Below are 22,128 nucleotides of genomic sequence, written 5' to 3'. Positions count from 1 at the left end.
CTTGGGTGCCGTGGTCTTGAGGCAGGTTTTCTGATTTACTGCATAAATGAGGTCATGCTGAGTGAATGGAAAACCTGAAGGTGGTCCTTCCGCACTGTGTGGCATAAGAGTGTTCACGCCTCGTGCTAAGGAAGAGAGGGCCATGCATTTGATGATGTTCCTGGACAGACATGCCCTGACCCTATCATTGCCCACTAAGAGAGTCCTAAGTGCCCCATCCTTGTTTCTGGAGGCCATCTGCCCATGCAACTCCATTAGTGTCAATGTTTTTATAACAGTATAGCTATATGTGTTTCTGTGTTGTTTTTGCTTGTGAATCCCAGGGCTCATGGACAAGTTCAGAAGAACCCAAGACCAAATTATTCATCTTAAATGTAGTTAATGACCTACTTTCCCAGTCTTCATGCTAATGGAAGTGGGTAATTGTAAAGACATCCCAAGACATGGATAAGACAAAAGAGCAAAAAGTGAAAAGTAGTTTCTATTTGGCTTTGGGATGTGGTTTACCACTATTTTAAAGCAAACTTACTAATGCAATCTACAACATTTTCGCAGCATATCCAAGCATCTCTTCTCTCAACAAGTTTTAGAATAAAAATAATAGCAAATACCTGTGTAGTATTTACTATGTGTTAGGAGTTGTTCTAAGTTTTACACAAACTAACTCATTTTATTTTATTTTGTTTTATTTTATTTTTTTTAGTTCTTAAACTCCAATCCATGTTACCACACAAGGTGTGGTGGTAGTTGTTTTCTTTCTTTTTTCTTTTTTTGTCTTTATTTTTTTAATGTTACATTAAAAAAATATGAGGTCCCATATACCCCCCACTCCCCTCACCCCACTCCTCCCATAACAACCACCTCCTCCATCATCATGGGACATCCATTGCACTTGGTGAATACATCTCTGAGCACTGCTGCACCACATGGTCAATGGTCCACATTATAGTTTAACTCTCCCCCAACCCACCCAGTGGACAATGGGAGGACATACAATGTCCAGTAACTGTCACTGCAGTACCACCCAGGACAGCTCCAAGTCCTGAAAATGCCCCCACATCACATCTCTTCTTCCCACTCCCTACCCTCAGCAGCTACCATGGCCACTTTCTCCAAATCAATGCTACATTTTCTTCGATTACTAATCAAAATAGTTCATGAATAGAAGATCAATAAGTCCACTCTAATCCATATTCTATTTCTCCATCCTGTGGACCTTAGAATGGTTGTGTCCACTCCACATCTATATCAAGAGGGGGCTTAGATTCCACATGGATGCTGGATGCAATTCTCCTGCTTTCAGTTGTAGGCACTCTTGGATCTCTGGTGTGGTGGTTGACCTTCTTCACCTCCATGTTAGCTGAGTGGGATAAGTCCAATAAACCAGAGTGTAGGAGTTGCTAGTCTGTTGAGGCTCAGGGCCTGGCTATCACATGGACAGTCCAGAGATTCAGGTCCCCTGGGTATACACTAAACCCTGGTGCCAACCACAGGTCTGGTAAAAGTAACAGGAGAGGCTTGTGAATAGAGATCACATCTGAGTCCAGCTCCATCACACAGAAACACAAACTCCAAAGCAGGGCCAACTGACATGGCACTAACTCATTTTAGATGCACAACTATTCGATGCATTAGATATTGTTACTACTCCTATTTTTCAGATGGGAAAACTGAAGTGTAAAAGGGGTAAAATACTTGCTGGAGGTCTCATAACCAGTAAGTGACAAAACTGGGATTTGAATTCAGGCAGTCTTATTCCAGAACTTGTGTTGTCATCTTCTAAGCTACCCTGCCTCTCTACTCATACATAAACATAAGTTAAAGCTGATTGTGGTGTTAAACTTCAGGGAAGAACTATGCTATGGAAAATCATCCTTCCATGTTCAAATGGAATTTGTCATCTACTTTTTATGATTGTATTATCTGTTGACTTCAGCATCAGTTTTGTAACCGATGGTTCAGGAGTATATTGGACCCAGGAGGAAACACCTTGGGAATTAGACAAAATTACTTCCCTGTGTTTAGGGAAAGTGTGAGGAAACACTAATGAAAGATGGGGCTGCATGTGAAAATGAGACTTTTCTTTATCTTTCAGTTGCTCCTCTTGTAGGGTGTCACTTAATGATGCTTTCCTGTTTTGTTTTTTTTTTTTTTTAGAAATTTAGGTCTCCAAATAGCAGATTCATTGTCACTCATATGTAAAGAAAATCAGATTACAGAGCCAGAGAGTAAATATTTTGCTTCAGCCTCTGGTTTGGGATATCTTCATTCCTGCATCTGACCATGGTGATTTGGAGACCTGTGTTAAATTTCAATGGTCTGTGTGAGGATCTGCCAATTCCTGGGTTATAATATGCTGGGATGAATGTCTAGCTGGCATCTCCTTACCTCCACATCCTGGTCCATTGCACCCATGTGAAGCAAGCCTCATGTGTCCTGGAAAAGCAAACTCATAATAATTACTAGAATCATAGACTGTTAGACTCAAGGGATCTCAGAAATAGGGTTCTATGGGTTTTCAGTACTCGAGGAAGGAAGCTCTCTTCCCTCTCTCTCCTTGATTGACATTTTTGTCATGATTATTATCTCTCTATATGTTACAGGCCCAACATTACAATTTTATGATTATTGTTTTACACTACTGTCTTTTCTATTATTTTTTATTTTTAAATTTATTATTTTTTTAAAGATACATAGACCACACAAAATGTTACATTAAAAAATGTAAGAGGTTCCCATACACCCCTACTCCCCACCCCCATTATTTCCACATCAATAACCTCTTTCATCAGTGTGGCACATTCATTTCATTTGATGGGTACTTTTTGGAGCATTGTTACACAGCCTGGGTTATAGTTTACATTGTAGTTTACACCCTCCCCAGTACATTCAGTAGGTTATGGCAGGATATATAATGGCCAGCATCTGCCCTGGCCCTACTTTGGAGTTTGTGCTCCTGTGTTTGAGCTGGACTCAGATGACCTCTCTACACATGCCTCTTCTGTCACTTTTACTGAACCTGTGTTTGGTGCTGGGGTTGGTGTATACTCAGGAGACTTGAATCTCTGGCAAGTCCATGTGCCAGCTTGGCCCTGAGCATCAGCAGAGTTGCAACATTTACCCTCCAGTTTGTTGGACTTACCCAAGTCAGCTAACAGGGAGGTGAAGATAGTCAACCACTGTTGTCTTTGAAACAGGAGAAGAGAAGTACATATTTATACTGTCTTTTATATTTACATAATTACCTTTACTGGTGTTCTTTGTTTCTTCATGTGGATTCAAGTTATTGAATGGTGTCATTTTCTTTCAGCCTGAGTCACCTGCTTTTAAATGTCTTGTATAGCAACAAATTCTCTCAGACTTTGGTTATCTGGGAAAGCCTTTACTTTCACTTTTATAATTGAAGACTAGTTTTGCTGGATATAGAATTCTTGGTTGACACTTTTTTTTCCTTTCAGCACTTTGAATATGTCATCCCATTGCTTAATGGCCTTTCTTGTTTCTGATGAGAAGTCAGCTTTTATTCTTATTGTAATTTCTTTGTATGTGATGAGTTACTTTTCTCTTGCTGTTTTCAAGATTTTGTTTATTTTTGTCTTTCAACAATTTGATATATCTAAGTGTGGTTCTCTTTGTTCATTGAGTTCATCGAGTTTCTTGATGAAGCTTTCTCATGAAATGTGGCAAGTTTTGGCCATAATTTCTTCAAAGTATTTTCTTCTTCCATTTTTCTCTTCTCCTTTATTTATGCTAGTATGCTTGCTAGCATCCACATATTTCTGAGGATCTGTTAATTTTTCTTCATACTTTTTTTTCCTATTCTTCTATTTGGGTAGTTTCTATTGATCTACTTCAGGTTTGCTTATTCTTCCTTTTGCCAGCTCGGATCTACTGTTGAGCCCCTTTAGTGAATTTTTCATTTCAGTTGTTGTACTTTTCAATTCCAGAATTGCCATTTTTTTTCTTTTCTTGTGTTATTTTTTAAATCTCTTTATTGATATCCTTTATTTGACAAGACAATGTCACCATACTCTCATAACATTATTTCGTTATCTCACTAGGGTTTTGGACACACTCATAATAGCTTCTTTGAAATCTTTGTTATATCTGACATCTGGCTTCCTTCAGCAATTTCCATTGATTGTTTTCTTTTCTTGTATATGGGTCACACTTCCTGTTTCTTTGTGGTCTCATACTTTTTTGTTCATAACTGACCATTTTAGATAATGTAGCAACTCTGAATTCTGAATCTCTCCCTTGTCCTGCCAAAGATGGTGGTTGCTGCTGTTTGTTTGTGTAGTGACTTGCTTGGACTTCTTCTGTGGTATCTCTCTCTCCTTGCAGTGTGTGGCCATTAATGTCTGTTCAGCTTTTTAAAATTCTTGTTTTCATTTTTAAGCCTTGTTTCATGTAGGTCTCCCTTGAATCAGCACAAGTTACTGGTCAGCCAATGATTAGTTAGAGTTGAACTTAAAATCTTGAGCTAGTAAGTCTTTTATGCTTTATTGTTGAATTTGTGTGCCTTGGAGAATGCATCAAAGTACAGGCAATTTGCAAATTTGACTTGGCTTTTACGTTCCATGTTTGCAAGACCTTGTGTGCAGCCTGAGATGAGTAGCTTGCCTGTGTGTGCAGGTTCACATATGTGCTTCCAGACCAGAAGGGATATGTGTGAGCTTATCATGGCTCACTGTGGGTATCTTGTTCTCCAGATCTCCCTGATAAATTTCTGGTTGGTCTGCAGGTTTGATGCTATCCCCAATCAGAATGGAAATCTCAGGCTAGCTGAGATGTTGGCCTTTCCTTATTGTTTGCCACTGAGATTGCTTTTCTTTTCTTTTCTTTTTTTTTAACATTCCCTCTTCCCCTGACCTCCTCCTCCCCCTGCTTTCCCCGGTGACCTCTAATCTTCCTATCTCTGTGAATTAGCTAGATGTAGTCATCTCTCATAAGTGATATCATACAAGTTTTGTCCTTATGTGTCTTCCTTATTTCACTGAGCATAATGTTTTCAAAGCTCTTCCACTCTGCAGCATGTCTCATAACTTCATTTTTGGGTTATGGCCAAAAAATATTCCATTGTTTACATGTACCCACATTATGTTTATCCATTAATTGTTGATGGACCTTTGGACTGTTTCTAGCTTTTGGCTCTTTGAATAATGCTGCAATAAACAGTGGTGTACAAGTACATGCTTATGACCCTGTTTTCACTCTGGGAATATAGCTAGAAGTGGGATCACTGAGTCAAAAGTTAATTCTCTACTTAACTCTTATAGAACCACCATGTTGCTTTCCACAGTGGCTGCACCATTTTATATTCCCTGCTGTTGTTCTTGACACTCTCCTGGGCGGAGGATTTTTTTTTCTTTTCTGCTCCAAATAAAGTCAGTCCTCTCTCTGCTGGTCTTCATGGCCTGCCCTTCACTGGCAGAACTTTGGGGCCACAGAGCTGGGCGAGTGATAGGTGCCACCCCAGGTTAAAAGCGATGGACTACTGTTCTTACTGACATTTGGTAAATATTCTTAAATAAATGCTTCTTGATTTTTCAGATGCTGTCTTAGTTTGCGTGAGCTGCTATGACAAATACCACACATACTGGTTGCTGTAACAACAGGAATTTATTGTCTCACGGTTTTAAAGGCAAGAAGTCCAGAGCCGTAGGGAACTGAGAGTGCCTACAACTGCAAGCGGAAGAATTGCTTCCATCATCATGTGGAATCTAAGCCCCCTCTTGATCTAGAGGTGAAGTGGACATCACCATCTCAGGTCCCACAGAATGGAAGAATAAAATATGGACTGAGTGGACTTACTGATATTCTACTATAAAACTTTTGTGACTACTACTAGCAGAAATAGTATCATCAATGGGGGAAAGAGGTCACAGTGGTTGCTGAGGGCAAGGAGTGGGAAGAAGAGATGTGATGAGTTGTCATTTTTGGGACTTTGAAGTTATCCTAAATGATATTGCAGGGTCAGATGCTGAACTTTATATATCCTGCCATAACCCACTGAATGTACCAGGGGAGAGTGTGAACTGCAGAGTAAACTATTATCCATGTGGTGCAGCAGTGCTCCAAAATGTGTTCACCGAGTGTGATGAGTGTGCCACAATGATAGGGAAGGTTATTGGTGTGGGAGAAGTGGGGTGGGGAGATGGGGGGTATATGGGAACCTCTTATGTTTTTTATAATGTAAACTTTTTTGTGATGTATGCATCTTGAAAAAATACAATTTACAAAAATGATGGAGGGGGTGTGGGTTATATGGGAACCTCATTTTTTTTTAATGCAACGTTCTATGTGATCTAATTTTTAATAAAAAAAAATAAGTACAGAGTCGAGATGACAGCAAGGCCATCTTTCTTCTGGAGTTGCAGTGTTCTGGCAATGGCAGTCTTCCATCACCCGGCAATCTCTCTCCTTTCTGGCTTTTCCTGACCTGTGCCTTCTACTAACTGCCTCTGAATTTCCTCTTCCTACGCATCTAATTCTATGGGATTAAGACCCATCCTGACTTAATTTCTCCACACCTTAGCTAATAATGACATTTTCAAACGTCCTATTTATAATAATGCAAATTAAGACTTTATATGTCTTTTGTGACATGCATGATCCTATCTCCAGTGGATGCCTTTGGCCAATATCCAGAGTCCTTCATGGTTGCTTTTGACAAATTTATCCAGTGCTACTATTGCTTCTTAGGGAGAGTGTTTGCTGAGTGCCTCACTCAGACCTTCTGGAATTCCCTCTCCCCAAATAATTCTGAGTCAGCACAGTTGTGAAGCTAAACGAGCTAAAGCTAAGCAGAAATGACATGTGTTTGTTTGGCCTTTGGGTTGTCTGAGTTTCTAGTGAGAAGGCAGATGACGGAGCTTGAGGTAATTGTGGGCATTTTGAGGGTGTGCCTCCCTTTATCCCTTGTCTTCTCCACGTGGTCCCATCAGCAAACATTTATTAAGCAGGTGCTCAGTCATCCCGAGGGATCTCTAGAGTTCGTCCTGTTGTCCCCATTTTACAGATGCGGATTTGTAGACACTGAGTGCTGCCCGGGGGGGGGGTTAGCGGTGGCCTAAGAGCCATTTCCCGATTTGCACTCCAGTCCAGTCTCACTCTGCTCTAAGCTGGGCCCACTCTCTCCCCCGCAGGTGACGCACGCGGAAAACCCTCACCGCCAGTTAGGGCTGCGAGGCCGGGCCTGTGGCCACTCTCCTCCCCAGCCCTGCCCGGTGGGGCGAGGCCTCCTGACAACGTTCTCGCTCCGCGCGCTGAGGACAAGGAGCCGGCGCCCCGCTGCAGCCGAATGCCCTCGGCAACCCCCTTCTTCCCCGGCCCACCGAGCCATCCCAGTGTCCTCCGGGCGGCAGGGGCGCCAGCACCGCCCCAACTCCACCTCCCGCAGAGCGGCCAGCGCGGAGCCGCCGCGCCCCAGCCGCGCCCCAGCGCACGCACCGCGGCGAGCTGCCCTTCCCGTGCGCGCTGTGCCGGAAGCGCGGCGGCCTCAGCTCGGACTATGCGCGCCGCCGGCGCGTCCACACTGCCGAGTGGCGCAACGGTGCAGGGGCTGCGGCGAGTGCTCCTGCCTCGGCCAGGAGCACTCGGGCGAGAAGACCTGCGAGCGCGGGACTGTGCCAAGTGCGTCCGCCACTGCACCAACCGCGCGCGCGACTGTGCCCAGTGCGTGCGTCACTGCACCAACCGCGCGCGCGACTGTGCCAAGTGCGTCCGCCACTGCACCAACCGCGCGCGCGACTGTGCCCAGTGCGTGCGTCACTGCGCCAGGCACGTCACGCGCCGTGGCGTGCGCACCGGCGACAAGCCCACGAGGGCCCGGGTGCGGGAAGAGCTGCAGCCAGAGCGCGCACCTCCTGGTCCTCCAAAGGGCGCGCACCAGCAAGCGCCCTGCGCCGGGAGCTCCGGAGCCGCCGCTGCCTGCTCAGCACCGCAGGGCCACACCGCGAGGGTCCACACCGCCAGAAGCCCTGCGGCGCGGCGTGTGCGGCGAGCGCTTCGGCCAGAAGAGCGACCTCCAGCAGCAGAGACTGGCCAGGGATGGCCGGGGGTGGTGCCCCGCGGCCTGGCGGGGCCTGGGACCGGACCCCGCAGCTCTTCCCTGCGGCTGAGAAGCGCCTCGGCTGGAAGACCCCTCCCCGGGAGCCTAGGCCGACAGGAGTCGTCGAGAGAGGGGGCTGGGGCCTGAGCTGGCTTCTTACCGGCAGGTTTCAGGATCTACCTGCCCTCAGGGGCTGTGCGGTGACTAGTGGGGAGTGGGGGGTGGGGGGTGGGTGGGCGGTGTCTGGGACCCAGGCCCTGAGCTTCTTGCCTCTTCAGAGCTTCTCTCATGTCCCCCAGAAATGTGGGGGTGCCCAGAGCTCCAGCGATTCCCCGGTGCTGGGGTCCCCAGGGAATTACCTGGGAGCCGAAGTCGCGGAGCGGGAGGATGGGGGGCGAGTGGGGCTGGAGGGAAAACACCCTTTAGAGGGTTCTCATCGCTCGGGTCTCACCTAGGCCCTGTTCCCCCCCCCCTCTCCCCCAGTGGCTTAGTGGAGCCCCTGTACCTCATGGGTGACGTCAAAGAGGAAGGAGAACGCGGCCCCTTGGAGGTGGTTCCCGTACGTTTCCACCCCCAAATGCCTGCGCTGTGCAGCCCAGGCGCCGCCTCACAGCCCATCCGCGTGCTCTCCCGCCGCCCACCCGCAGCTTTCGGTAAGAAGTCCTCGTTGTGTGCACTTCGTGGTACGGCGATGCGACTCTCGTGGCAGGTGCAGTCTGTGTTTCCTTCACTGGGGGCATTTCCTGCCCATCTGGACGGGAAGTGGCGGGAGTCTGCGTGGTTAGAAATTATTAAAGAATCCAAAACGTAGACGTCAAGCACCGGATGGCGATGCGGGAGCTGAGACCGCGGACCGCCCAGCACCTGCTCCCGGGTCGAAGAGGCAGCAGGACTGACAACGTGAGGTAAAGCCCCCTCTTCTCTCAGCCCCCCACCGGAAAAATCAGACTTGGGAGGTGAAGGGCCTTCCACCTTCCACTGCTGTCCCCTCCAGGAGGGCGCGGCTGCCCCTTCGTTCACTCAGTGCCCCGCAGAGAGCTGCCCACCTCCCCTTGTCCATCCAGTGCCCCGCAGAGAACTGCCCACCTCTCCTTGGTCACTGGGTGCCCTGCAGAGAGCCGCCCACCTCCCCTTGTTTACCCGGTGCCCTGCAGGGAGCTGCCCACCTCCCCTTGTTCATCCAGTGCCCCGTAGGGAGCCGCCCACCTCCCCTTGTTCACTGGGTGCCCTGCAGGGCTGCCCACCTCCCCATGTTCACACATTGCCCTGCAGAGGCTGCCCACCTCCGTGTGTTCACCAGTGCTCTGCAGAGAGCTGCCCTCCTCCCCTTGTTCACTGGGTGCCCTGCAGGGAGCTGCCCACCTCCCCTTGTTCACAGGGTGCCCTGCAGGGAGCCGCCCACCTCCCCTTGTTCACTGGGTGCCCTGCAAGAGCTGCCTCCACGGGAAGCACAAAGCCACTTGTGGGTGGTGGACGCCGGTGTTTCTCTTTCCAGATGAGTTTTTGGAACAAGCCCACCTCCTTGTGTTGTCTTTGGTGTTGGTTTATAGCGACTGCTTACAAATACTTTTTATCTGGGCTTTCTAATTCTCCTGAACCAAATTCTGGGTAGAGGCCTTCTCCTTGGCTGATAAGAGCTCTTAGGGCTGTCGGGAAATCAGAGTTGTTATGCCACCGTGTGGCCAGGAGGGGTAACTGCACCTTCTCCTGCGCTCTGTGGGATTCGCCTGGGGGTCTGCGGGGAGGGGGGCTGAGAATTGAGAATGTGTATTTCTAATTTCCTAGGTGAGCTCAACTGCATTTTGAGAACCCCTGACCTACAGTCAGGAGAGGCCAGTTGCTTTGAGTTCCCAGCTCCGCCACCACACGTTATCACCCACTCCTAATAAAAGGTGATCAGGGTGTTGACATCTGTCAAACTGGATTGCAAGAGGTGGCCACGAGGGGCGCTCACGCTTCAGCCCCGAGGGGCCCCATGGCTGCTTCTCAGCCCTGAGGGGCCTCCGTGGTGCCTGCCATGCCGGTGGTCGCCGGGGAAGCTGGAGAAGGGCAGGAATAGGGTGTCCTATTGGTGGCTGGGGCAGAGCTGTGCTTTAGGGGCAAAGCCCGACTTAGCCATGTCCCCGCCTTTCGGTCCCATCCTCTCTGTTGCCATTCCCTCCTTCCTGCTTGGGGTGCAGGCCCTCTGGACCCTGCTCCTAGAATTCCCCCTTAGACTGTTAATGAGAAATGGCTCAGGCAGTGCTCTTTTTTTGGAAGTTCTGTGGCCCAAAGAGGAGAGCTATGACGGTTTAAGAGTGGGATTGCAGACACTTTGTCAGCAGAGTCACTGATGATTTTATAGATGTCCCTGGTTAGGAGCTGCCATAGGTGGATGGGCCTTGCCCCTTTTCTGGAGACCCCACTCAGGTGTGGAGTTGATGGCCCTGGCAGAGAGTCTAAAGCCTTTTTCTAGATAAAGCTGGCTATTCTAGAAGTAATGGGAATTCATCAGAAATGAGGTGGAGAGGAAAGTTCACTGGATTGGGGAACAGGCATCTGATTCGTTCCTTCCACCTTGGAGGAAGGTGGCTCTTGGCCACCAAGGATCCCTCCAATAAATGGCTCCTCCATGGCTTTTCCTTCTTTCCTGATGAGCATATGCATATCTGCTGGCAATCTCAACATGAGTAAAAGAACAGCAACCTGCCTGCCTGACTTCTTTTAGGCCGTGGATTAGAAACTCACTACCAGTTTTTCCTGGTGTTTTCCCCGTCAACCAAGTGAACACATTCTGCTTGGCCAGGATTAGTGGAGTTCAGATCCCTTGTGATGGTAGAGAAGGAGCAGCCACCTGTCTTCCCTGGCTCTTTTAAGAGAATCAGCCAGAGGCGTAGAGGGAAATAGGCATGCTATAGTGGAGGTGACCCCCACAGAGCTCCTGTTCATTGATGATGAAGCTGAAAACAGGGAGGAAGGGGTGTGTTCCAGGTCACTTAAGTCTTTAGTCAGAGTGGAGATGATAACCTAGGCCTTCAGTCTCAACTCAGGCCCTTCCCATTTGGTAATTCTCCTTGTATTTTTTTTTGCATGCTGATGGCTCTGAGCCTTGCTCCAGAAAGACTTAAATGTATCTAACATCAATATGAAGAAAAGAAGGATAAGAGGTGCAGAACAACGAGCAAAGTAGAATAGGAAAAAGAAGGTGAATCCAGAAACTGGGTGAGTATTCCAAAAAGTATACTGTGAGGAAGTTTTCTGGAAACGAGTTACAGATTTGGCAGTAAGCTTACTAGCTGTCATGCAAAGAGAGAAAAGTGACTGAAAACTTTCTTTGAAAGTTAACACATACCTTCTCTGTGATCCAGAATTCTACCCTGAGATATTGACCCCAGAGAAATGAAAATATGTACACAAATGTTCACTGCAGGTTTGCTTTTATAACCAAAACCAAAATATCCCAAATGTCCATCAATAGGTGAATGGAATAACCAATTTTGTTATATCCATATAAAGGAATACCACTCAATAAAAAGGAGTGAGCTTTTGATACACAACAGCACAGATGGATCGCAAGATAATTATCCAAATGACATACAGGAAAGGTACAGTTACTCTGTCTCTCGGATGTGAGAGAATTCTGTTGTTGCTTGTTGTCACCTCAGTTGGCAGAATGCCAGGGTGCCATGTGGCCTGAGCAGTTCTGAGAAGGATGCTGTGGGGTAAATGGAGGCAGGACGAGGAGGCAAATAATGCCTTGTACGTGTGCAGCTCTCTGCTTGTGGACTTTAACGTGGGGACAAGGTTTTCAATTACCAAGGATGCCACATGGCCAATCTTTTAGGCAACTCCTCCCAAATACTCTTCCTCTCCGTTGAGGTGCTGGTAGGTAGGTACTGAGGAGAAGGAGTTTTGAGGTTTTCCTCACTGATCAATACAGAGACTATAGGAACATGTTTGGGGCTGGAAGAATTTCTCTTGTACATCAAGGAGCAGGCAGCTCGCAGGGAGTGCCGCTTAACTCTGCACGTCCCTGATTCCGTGTTCCCTCCTTAGCATTCTTCTTTGATAGCTTAATGGGAATCAGCATTATTGGCCCAACAAGATGGGAAGCACCCCACCCTCTATTGACAGGGGTTCTTCACTGTGACAAGCAGAGCTTGGGAATGTGGTGGTCCCCCAGCAAATGCTTGCAAACTGAATAGCATATTGGGAACAAGGAACAGGACACGGATCCTAGTTGAATTGCCTGTGAATACTTGCCCCGCTCAGCTCAGTGCTTTGCTCTGTACGCCTTTGACTTGCCCACCCTTCGTTGGCATCACATTTGCTCTTCAGTGTCATGTCATCTTTGGTTTACACCGCGCTGGTGGTGCTTCCTGTAGCGTGTTTGGGGGTCTCTTTCTCCACCCTCCGTTGTGTCTCTTGGTTCCCAATGGCACTGGCATTCCAAGAACACCGTTCCCTCCCCCAATCCGAGCACCCAGTGTGAGCCCGATGCATCCCCTGTGCTAATGGACTGGCTCATTAATAAAAACATTCATTGAGACATAATTTTGTTCCAGATATTAAGTGTGGCGATTTGCAAGTCTATGGTTCCCAGAAAAACCCAAAGAAATTATTATCCCAGCTTCATGGCTAAGGAGATTAAAGCCAGGAGAAATGATATCATTTGCATGTCATCACATAGCTAATCTGCTGGAAGACTCAGGATTCCAACTGAAGTCTTTCTGACATCAAAGTCCCCTCTGAATGCCTGTCTCCTGCTGATTCCCGTAAGAGTTTACCTTCCCTGGAACCTTTCCAGCCCCTCCTCACTCTCCAGACCCTGCTTTTGGCCTGGCAATGGGTTTTAACCATGTATGGTTACACATAAGTACCAATCAGCAGTGCCCCCTATGATGTGTGGATGCCCAATGGCTCTGAGGAGCATTGCTATGGCTGGACATGATGTTACCTTGGTAATCTGGTGAAGATGGCGTTTTTTAACTTCCCTCTAGCTGTCAACTTCTTCTGCTTCTAAGCTGATCCTCCCTCCTGGGCTGCTTCTTGCACAGGATGCAGAATAGGGAGTGTGTGTTGCTGGATGGAGAGGGGCTCTGGCCCCTGTGCTTCTTCAAGGTTCTTCAAGGATAAGTTTGTCTTCTCGACTGGATGGTCCTCTCATAAGGTGGGACGTGTGTCCTTTCCCCGTGGTCCTCAGTAACTTGGGGCTGGCTGGAAGTGCTGTGCCACACCCACCATCATCATTGCCTTGTCGTGTTTCCCATTTTCTGGGCCCTCTTCAAGGAAGCCTTGACACAAGCGTTTCACAGGCTATTGATGATGGGGGTGAGGATAGGGGTGGCCAAGGCATGGGGGAGGGACAGTGGAGGGACAGTGGCTGGATCATAGCTGGCATTAGGGTGGATGTAGGTCAAGATGGCCATAGAAGAGGGAGGCCACAGCCAGTGATGGGAGCAGTGGAGAAGGCCATGCATGGGACTGGAAGATGGTGGCCCATGATGAGGCCAGAGGGGTGGGGTGATGAGGGCAGCACCAGGATTATGTGTAATTCATGGAGTGAGGGGTCTCCCCACACAGCTCTAGGTATAGCTGAAGCTCACAGAAGTGGGGATGGCATCAGGGCCACAGAAGGCCAAGGAGAAGGTGAAGGAGGTGTGGCCCAGTGCTGCCATGGCTCCACAGGCCCCCAAGACCCTGCTAGCTGTAGACACACCTGTTGGCTCAGCGGCAGTGGGTAGTGGAGGGGTTTGCAGATGACTGCCTAGTGGTCGTAGGCCATGGCTGCCAGGAGATAACACTCCATGGCACCAAAAGAGAAAGAAGAACATCCGGAGGGCAAAGCCAGAGCATGGGCTCTGGTACCAACCAATAAGGGACGGTGATGGAGGTGTAGCCAGTCTCCAGGGCTGAGAGGATGTGAAGGAAGAAGTATATGGGGGATTGGAGGGCAGTAATGGGCCAGGAGGTTGTTACTATGGTGAGAAGGTAGATGGTGGGAGAGCGAGAAGAGCAAACCCTGGAAGTGAGCTGGTAGGGGAGCCTTCAAGGATTAATTCAGTCACCATGGTGGGTTTGCCTTCATCCTGCTCTCATGCCTTTGGACCCAAGGACAAAAGAAATGGAAAGGAAAAGATGGAGTTATAGAGGTGGGCATCCATTCCACGCATTGGGACGTCCTTCCTTTAGACCTCATGGTGTTTGAAATTAGGCAGCTCAGCATTGAGTCCGGGTTCTGCCTCTGCTCCCTCTGGGAACCTTGAGCAGTTTCTGACTTTGAGTCTGGTTCCCTCTCCTGAGCTCTTTCTGGTAGAGCCTGCCCTTGAGAAGGACACATTAAATTATGCATTTATCTTCTCCCTGGGATGAGGATTGCATTCATTGAAGCCCATGTTTTGCTCCCTTCTCCCTTTTGCATCCTTCCCACAGAGCTGGAGATAGAATTTTCCCACTCTGTAGATGTTTTACTTCCTAGAGGCAGAATTTGTTCCATCTTTAGGGCATGAAAAATCCCATTCCAAGTCAATGGAGTATTTTCCCTCTGAATTCTTCTCCCTCTCCAATCCTTCTGCCACTTTCTTTCATTTTTTGACAGTTTTCTATTTTCTTCCCCCCCCCAACTTGTCTCCTTTATGGCCATTTTTTTTTAACCTCTTCCCTTTATTTTTCCTTTCTTCAGCTTTTCATTTAGGAGATCCACTCAGCTCCTCTTCTTTTTTGATTAATTTACCATTCTCTAAATTTCATGCTTTTCAGGAAGAGGAAAGGAATTTGAATCATAATCTCTTTCAAGCTGCTGTAGGCAGTTAAGCAGTTCATTTATCCAGAGGAGTGGGGTCTCTAGTTTTTAGAGGGTTGACAGAGCCTTCCTTGGCTGCTTATTTCTGTATTTCACAGCCTCTTAATCTTCATTCCTCATACTGTAACACACATGCAAATTCCCAAACAGACCACACATATACTTAACATAGAAACTCCACAAATTCACACACTAACATATTAATTTCTAAATACAAGCACAGCAATGGACACAACCAATCCAATGTCCACAGAGAAAATGTGGCATTGGTGTGGGAAAAGTGACCATGGTGGCTGCTGAGTGCGGGGAATGGGAGGAAGAGATGAGATGTGGAGGCATTTTTGGGACTTGGAGTTGTCCTGGGTGGTGCTTCACGGACAATTATGGGACATTGTAGATCCCCCCCAGGGCCCACTGGATGGAACGTGGGAGAGTATGGGCTATGATGTGGACCATTGACCATGAGGTGCAGCGATGCCCAGAGATGTCCTTACCAAATGCAATGGATGTGTCATGATGATGAAAGAGAGTGTTGCTGTGGGGGGAGTGGGGGGTGGGGGCGGTGGGGTTGAATGGGACTTCATATTTTTTGAATGTAATATTTTTAAAAAAATGAATAAAAATAAAAATAAATAAATAAATAAATACAAGCACAGGAAAATAGCCCCAAATCCTCTGATGTCAGGTTCCTCTAAGGTCACAAATAACTGATACACTGTGTATTCTTACAGACATCTTTACAAATAACAATGACAGCCAAACACATTAAACTAAAAAATATAAGGATATACTTCAACAGATACATAAATCCAAATTCTGCACAAAAATATAACTGCATACCAAAATGTGTACAACTTAACCCCACACTGGTATCCTTTTTCAGCTGGAGAGTCCTTGGTTTGTTTGACCTTGGGAGCCTCTTCAGTGCTTTCCAGGAGATGTTATTTGGACAATGCCTTTCTATTTGGAAAATAACCCACATTTGATGACTTGCTTATCTCCTCCTTTCTCTGCACACCGGGTATCTTATGCTTGGTGGCTCTTTAAGGCTCTGAGTATGGGAATGTGAAGCACATTTGACCTTCTAATGGCGAGAGCTCTACATAGCCAACTCATCTGTTGTTTTGGAATCTGTTTCTTAGATGCCACGAACTGTAGGATGATCTATCAAAAACATTTCAGGGAAAATGTCCAGGGCTATTAGTCTGTCTTGGCTCTTCCATAATATCCCCAGTCCAACCATTTTTGTTTTCCTCTTCTCCTTTCTTATGATTTTCTTCTTTCCATCACTGTTGATGTCTAGTATACCTATATACGGGCCTTCTCCATGTTGGAAATAATGCAGTTATATGCATGTCATTGCTATTCATATAATTCAGTAAACAATTTATTCGATAATCTTTCGTAGAGTCCCTTGTATATTTTAATCATTCTATGAAACACTGTGTTAGCCCAAAGTACACGAACTCTGTTGGCTTTTATAAATGGTATTTATTTGAGGTGGAAGCTTACAGTTACAAGGCCCTAAATAGTCCAACTCAAAGTTACTTCCTCACCAGACTCTGTTGCCACAGGTTGAAGCAAGATGGCAGGCAATGTCTGTGAGGGTTCAGGCTTCCTCTTTCCTCTTAAGGCTCAATGGACTCATCTTCTTTAAATCTCAGCTGTGGGCTGGGGTAAGTCGTGTCTTTCTCCCGGGGGGCTTGTTTCTCTCCAGGCTCAGCTGCTCTGCTCTCTCCACAAGGTCAGCTGTAGACTGTCAGGCTCATCTCTCTTCCTGGGACTGTGTCTATGGAGCACTCTCTCCTTCTGCGTTATTGCTTCTGTGTCTCTACTTCCATGTGAGAGTCTGTTTTATTACCCTAAGGGGGCTGGGACTCAACACAGAGTCGCACTCTAATGACGTGGTTGGATCAGAACCCTAATCATACATTATTTAATCAGACGTCTCAGCTGAATCTCATAGAATCAAAGGTTATCAATCCAGAGGACCTGACCAGTTTACAAACATAGTCATTTCCCTTCAGAATTCATGAATAATATCAAACTGCTATCAACATTAAGAATATAAAAGAGAAACATTTTGGCCTTCGTGATCTTATACATGTAGTTTTCTTGGAAAACTTTCCCTGGTTTCTCTTGCTTTGATCTTTTTGTTGATTATAAAAGAGTTTCCCTTATGTTATCATTATTTGGACTTATTGTTTGATTTGTTTTTTTTTTCTATGTTCTTACACATTTTCATATATGTGATAAAGCCTATGTGTTAGGTTTTCAACAACAAACCCAAAAATCAAACTGGTTTAAACAATAAGTACATTTATTGACTAATGTAACTGGAAGTTCAGTGTTAACTTATACCAGATCTCCTACTTAGTTTCCTTAAATTTTGTTTGTATCTGTCATTTCACTAGGTTTATCTGATAGTAATGGAAAACTAAAAATACCAGTACCTCAAAGAGGATAAAAGCGGACTTTTTCATTTAAATGACTACTCCGATCCATGAAGTCTTCAGGCATCTGGTTTCTTTTCAGCTCATTACTCTCCTGTCCCTAGATTGTGACCCTTGACCTTATGGTTTAAGATGGTGTCATTGGTGTTACATGGGGCAGGATGGAGTAGGAAAAATACAACAAGGTGCACAAGTCAAGTCTATCTTAAGGCAGCCTATATGGATTCCTTCATTACATTTTCATCTGCAGCTCATGGACCAGAATTTAACCATGTGCCCACACGAGCTTCAAGGGAGGCTGGGGGAGGTTTCCATTCTGGATTTCCATCTGCCCAGACAGACACTCTATTGTTATAACCTGCTCACTGTTCTTGCCAAAGAGTTGAATATTGGAATTTGAATAAAGAATTATTAACTTGAATATAATTACAGGCACACCTCATTTTATTGCACTTCACTTTTTTGTGCTTCATAGATATTGCATTTTTTTAAAACAAATTGAAGGTTTGCTACAACCTGCCTCAAGCAAGTGTGTTGGCACTGTTTTTCCAACAGCTTGTGCTCACTTTGTGTCTCTGTCACATTTTGGTAATTCCCCCAGTATTTCAAATGCTTTCATCATCATTATATCTTATATGGTGATCTGTGATGTTGCTGTTGTAATGTTTTAGGGTGCCAACACTCACGGTCCTCTAAGACGGTGCAGCTAATCCATAAATGTCGTATGTGCTCTACTGCTCCAGTGACCAGCCGTCCCTCTGCATCTCTCTCTCTCCTTGGGTCTCCCCCTTCCCTCAGACACAACAGTATTGAAATTAGGCCAGTTAATAACCCTATAGTGACCTCCACCTGCTCAAGTGAAGGGAAGAACTGCATGTCTCTCACTTTAAATCAAAAGCTGGCTGTTATTAAGCTCAGCGAGGGATGCATGTCAAGAGCTGAGGTAGGCTTGCCCTGGCCAGCCAAGCCATGAATGCAAAAGAAACGTTCTTGAAGGAAATTAAAGGTGCTTCTCTGGTGAGTACATGGATGATAAGAAGGTGAGACAGGCTTGTTGCTGATATGAGCAGTTTCAGTACCTGGGCAGTTTCCTGTTACTGTCCTCACCAACCCTTATAAACAAGCAAAGAGAATGCTTATTTCCCCATCTGTTTCGTTCCCGCATAGGCATAGCTTCCTCCTTCAGGAACAGGAGCTCTCCAGAACTCTTTTACCTCCTGTCTCCCTCTACAGGTGAAATGTTTAACATGTTTTACTTACCTTTTCCCTACAACACCTTGGCTTGGTTGAGGCAGCGTAGTCCTTTGGCTCCAGACTGTTACGTGTCCCCTCCTTGCAGCCTGGCTCTTCTACATCAGGATCTCTATTTAGGATGCCACACCTGGCGACCTTTGCAGTCCGCCTAATATTACATTTTTCTGTTCTCTTGGTCCCATTTTCACATGTAGGATGTATCTGAGGATGACGATGTGTGCAGTTTATTTGCTCATCCTCATCTGGAAATTGGACCCATAATTCTATGGAACCTGGCTAGTGCTGGAACTGAGGCTCCACAGCTGGGGTCCACATCGAGAGGTATAGAAAGACAGGGGAGGATTGACACTGAAATGTGCATTGGGTCCAGGAAGTAGGACGATGCCATTTCCTAAGGAGAAAAGAGTTAGAGGCGTGATAGGGGTCCCTTTTAGGAAGACTTTCAATGGCAAGTTGTAGAAAATCTCATAGTGGCTGAAAAATAACAAAGAAGGCTAGTGTTTGTTGTTGGTTTAGTGACTCAAAGACGACTTCCGGGGCCCATGTGCACTCTAGCTGCTCTCTAGTCTTCGGTGTGTTGGCTTTCATCTTGGCTGTTTTTGTCTCATGGTCACAAAGTGAGTGCTGCAACTCCAGTTATGATGTTTGCATTAAAGTCAGGAAGAAGAGGTGAGTGTAGGTGCCAGTCACATCTATCCCATGTATCATGAAAGCAAAAGTTTTCCCAGAATCCCTCCAATAATATTCTTCTACCTCACTAGCCATTCCAAGCTGCATGGGGCTTGGGGAATTGGCTACCTGGCTTTCCTGCCACCAAAGAGGGAGTTTTAAGAGAGGAGGGGGTTTGGGAATCTCTTGTTTCATAACAAGAGTCAAGGCTAGTTTTCAGGGGATTAAAGAGTACTTGAGTGGAGAGAGAGAGTGTGGAGACAGTAAGTGTGAAACTTCATCACCTTGGAAGTGAGGGGTTGGACAAAAGCAGGAATAAGCCTGTATTTCACAAGACCCACATTTGGGCATTTATTTGACATTAACTATGAAGTCTTTTGAAAACTGAAGAAGCAACTTGCAAAAGTAGTAACTTTGTGCTCTTTGGAAACAGACCAATTTGTTTTCAGATCTTGGCTCCGATAATTAATATCTATTTTACCTTTAGTAATTATTTAAAATCTGAGAACTCAGTTTACTAAACATAAAAGTGAAGTATAATAAGACTTGTCTTGTGTTATAGTGAAGAATAAATAATATATATTAAGCATTTATCACAGTAAATGTTCAGTTAGTATTATCTACTCTTATTTTTAATCCTAGACAATCACTGTTACCTTTAAGATAGTACCCATCTGTGGCATAAACTGAGATATGCTTATCCATGTTTTAAAGAACTGTACATGTGCATACGCCATGAGCTCTAATTCAGTTTTTCTTCTCTAGGGTTGGATGCTATCTGGATAGATTAGCTTTAGTATATATATTAAAATGAATTTCATTAACTTCTATTTTAATTTTTCAGACATTTTTTTAAACTGCAAGAGGCCCTACAAGCTAAAAATAAAATAGGTCCTAAAACCCTGCCGACAGCTGCAAGAATGCAGGCCTGCTGCCACAGCATGGCGATGGTGAGCTGCCATCCACAATCGGTGCCTCAGGCTCGTTTAGCTTCCCCGTTTTGCTCAGTATTATTTCCTTGGCTCTGTCTTTGTATTAAATCATTTTTCTTTGGGCCTTCTTTCAGAGCCTGCTCTGTGGTATTTCACCCACTAATTTATGACCCAAAGGAATAATTATTATGAACGGCTGAGAGTTGCCTTGTTCCAGAATGTGCCAGGTGCTTTATAAACTTTCTGTCACTTCTCACAACCACCCTTGGGAGTTCCTCCTGTAATCCTATTTTAAAATGAGGAAATTGAGGTTAAGGCTTTTGGAGAAATTCATGATTCATAAGTGACTACACCTGGAATTTGCAGCAGCTCTGTCAGATTATGGAGGCCATGTGTGATCATCATGGAATGTTTCTCGGATTACGGAGGCCATGTGTGATCATCATGGAACGTTTCTCGGATTATGGAGGCCATGTGTGATCATCATGGAACGTTTCTCGGATTATGGAGGCCATGTGTGATCATCATGGAACGTTTCTCGGATTGTGGAGGCCATGTGTGATCATCATGGAATGTTTCTCGGATTGTGGAGGCCATGTGTGATCATCATGGAGCATTTCTTGGATTGTGGAGGCCATGTGTGATCATCATGGAATGTTTCTCGGATTGTGGAGGCCATGTGTGATCATCATGGAGCATTTCTTGGATTGTGGAGGCCATGTGCGATCATCATGGAACGTTTCTTGGATTATGGAGGCCGTGTGTGATCATCATGGAACGTTTCTTGGATTATGGAGGCCGTGTGTGATCATCATGGAACGTTTCTTGGATTATGGAGGCCATGTGCGATCATCACGGAACGTTTCTTGGATTATGGAGGCCATGTGCGATCATCATGGAATGTTTCTTTCCTCTCCCACCTTGCTGTAAGGCAAGGCTCCTTAACCTGGGCCCATAAACTTGAGGGGGAAATTACATCTTTTTTATTTTTTAGCTTTATTTAAACTTAATGGTTCTTTAAATGATGACTTTGGCAAAAAAACCACAGTGACATAAGCAGTGTTTGTGGCTTTTTCATCAGTGAAAACATGCCCAGTTTCTGTATCACTTTGGAGTTGTTTGTGGTATTTCTTTGTTACTCTGCATGTTACAGAGTCGTCAGACCTGCTGATGCTGACAAAACTCGTGGACTGCTGACCACTCCGCTTCTAGTGTTGTTCACCTGTAATGAGACAAGGCACCTGGGCTGCAGGTACCAGGCAAGCAAACAGATTTGAGGTGGAGAGAACTGTTCAAAGAAACATGTTACATTTGCTAACGATGGCACAGGGGTATGAGTTAGCTACAGCATGCAGGTTCTATAGGTAAGAGAGGTTCTTTCCTTTATTTGCTTCTCCCTTTGTATTCACTTTTTGGACACTTTTTGACATGAAGTGAAGTCATGCACATGCAGGCAGTTGAGCAAGTTGATGGCATACCTACCATATTTTTACCACTCCCCCCATATAATAAAATTATTTTTGGTAAAAATAATGAAATGAAACATAATAATGACCAGAAGGAAAATGCTCTTTCATTGAACTTTGAATATGCATTTATGCCAACCAAATGAAAAGAATAAACAATAACAATAAATGCTACAGTACAATAAAAGAAAAAAGTAATATTTAAAAAATATTAATGTATTTCTTTAAAAAGCAAAAACTTTTATCACATGTTGGTCTGTTGCAATAACACAGTTTAATAAAAACTTAAAAAGAATAAATTTCAATTTTAAGTTTTTATTCAGTGAAATGTTCCATGTAGGAACTAAAATTTATACCTTGCAGTTAGCTTTGTTTCACTAATTTAAATTTTAAACACAAAAGCCCTAAGTGACCACAGAGAATGGAATTTAAGTAAGTCAAGTTCTATTTCTTTGTCTTTGTCACAATCACTGTGCTGTCATTGTTTATTTAGAGTTTATTGTTCAAAAGTAGGACATAT

The 22,128-nt window shown here is 45.3% G+C and overlaps 1 protein-coding gene across 1 annotated transcript; it reads left to right on the top strand.

The window, feature by feature from the left end:
• Nucleotides 1-6,866: 6,866 nt before the first annotated feature.
• LOC101431126 (zinc finger protein 574-like) lies at nucleotides 6,867-21,249 on the top strand. Its single transcript, XM_058285141.2, has 7 exons — nucleotides 6,867-6,881; nucleotides 7,149-7,191; nucleotides 7,274-8,219; nucleotides 8,537-8,612; nucleotides 8,763-11,254; nucleotides 20,055-20,160; nucleotides 20,277-21,249. The coding sequence occupies exons 1-5, from the start codon at nucleotides 6,867-6,869 to the stop codon at nucleotides 8,862-8,864; spliced, it is 1,182 nt and encodes a 393-aa protein (XP_058141124.1). The 3' UTR covers nucleotides 8,865-11,254; nucleotides 20,055-20,160; nucleotides 20,277-21,249.
• The last annotated feature ends 879 nt before the right edge of the window (nucleotides 21,250-22,128 follow it).

The sequence above is a fragment of the Dasypus novemcinctus genome, chromosome 22 (assembly GCF_030445035.2).
Source record: "Dasypus novemcinctus isolate mDasNov1 chromosome 22, mDasNov1.1.hap2, whole genome shotgun sequence".
NCBI classification, from domain to species: Eukaryota; Metazoa; Chordata; class Mammalia; order Cingulata; family Dasypodidae; genus Dasypus; species Dasypus novemcinctus.
This window is presented reverse-complemented; position numbering and strand designations above follow the sequence as displayed.

Coding starts and splice junctions, on each gene's coding strand:
- LOC101431126 (XM_058285141.2), top strand. Junction 8,220..8,536: donor AGCTGGCTTCTTACCGGCAG/GTTTCAGGATCT, acceptor CCTCTCCCCCAG/TGGCTTAGTGGAGCCCCTGT. Junction 8,613..8,762: donor GCCCCTTGGAGGTGGTTCCC/GTACGTTTCCAC, acceptor CTCTCGTGGCAG/GTGCAGTCTGTGTTTCCTTC.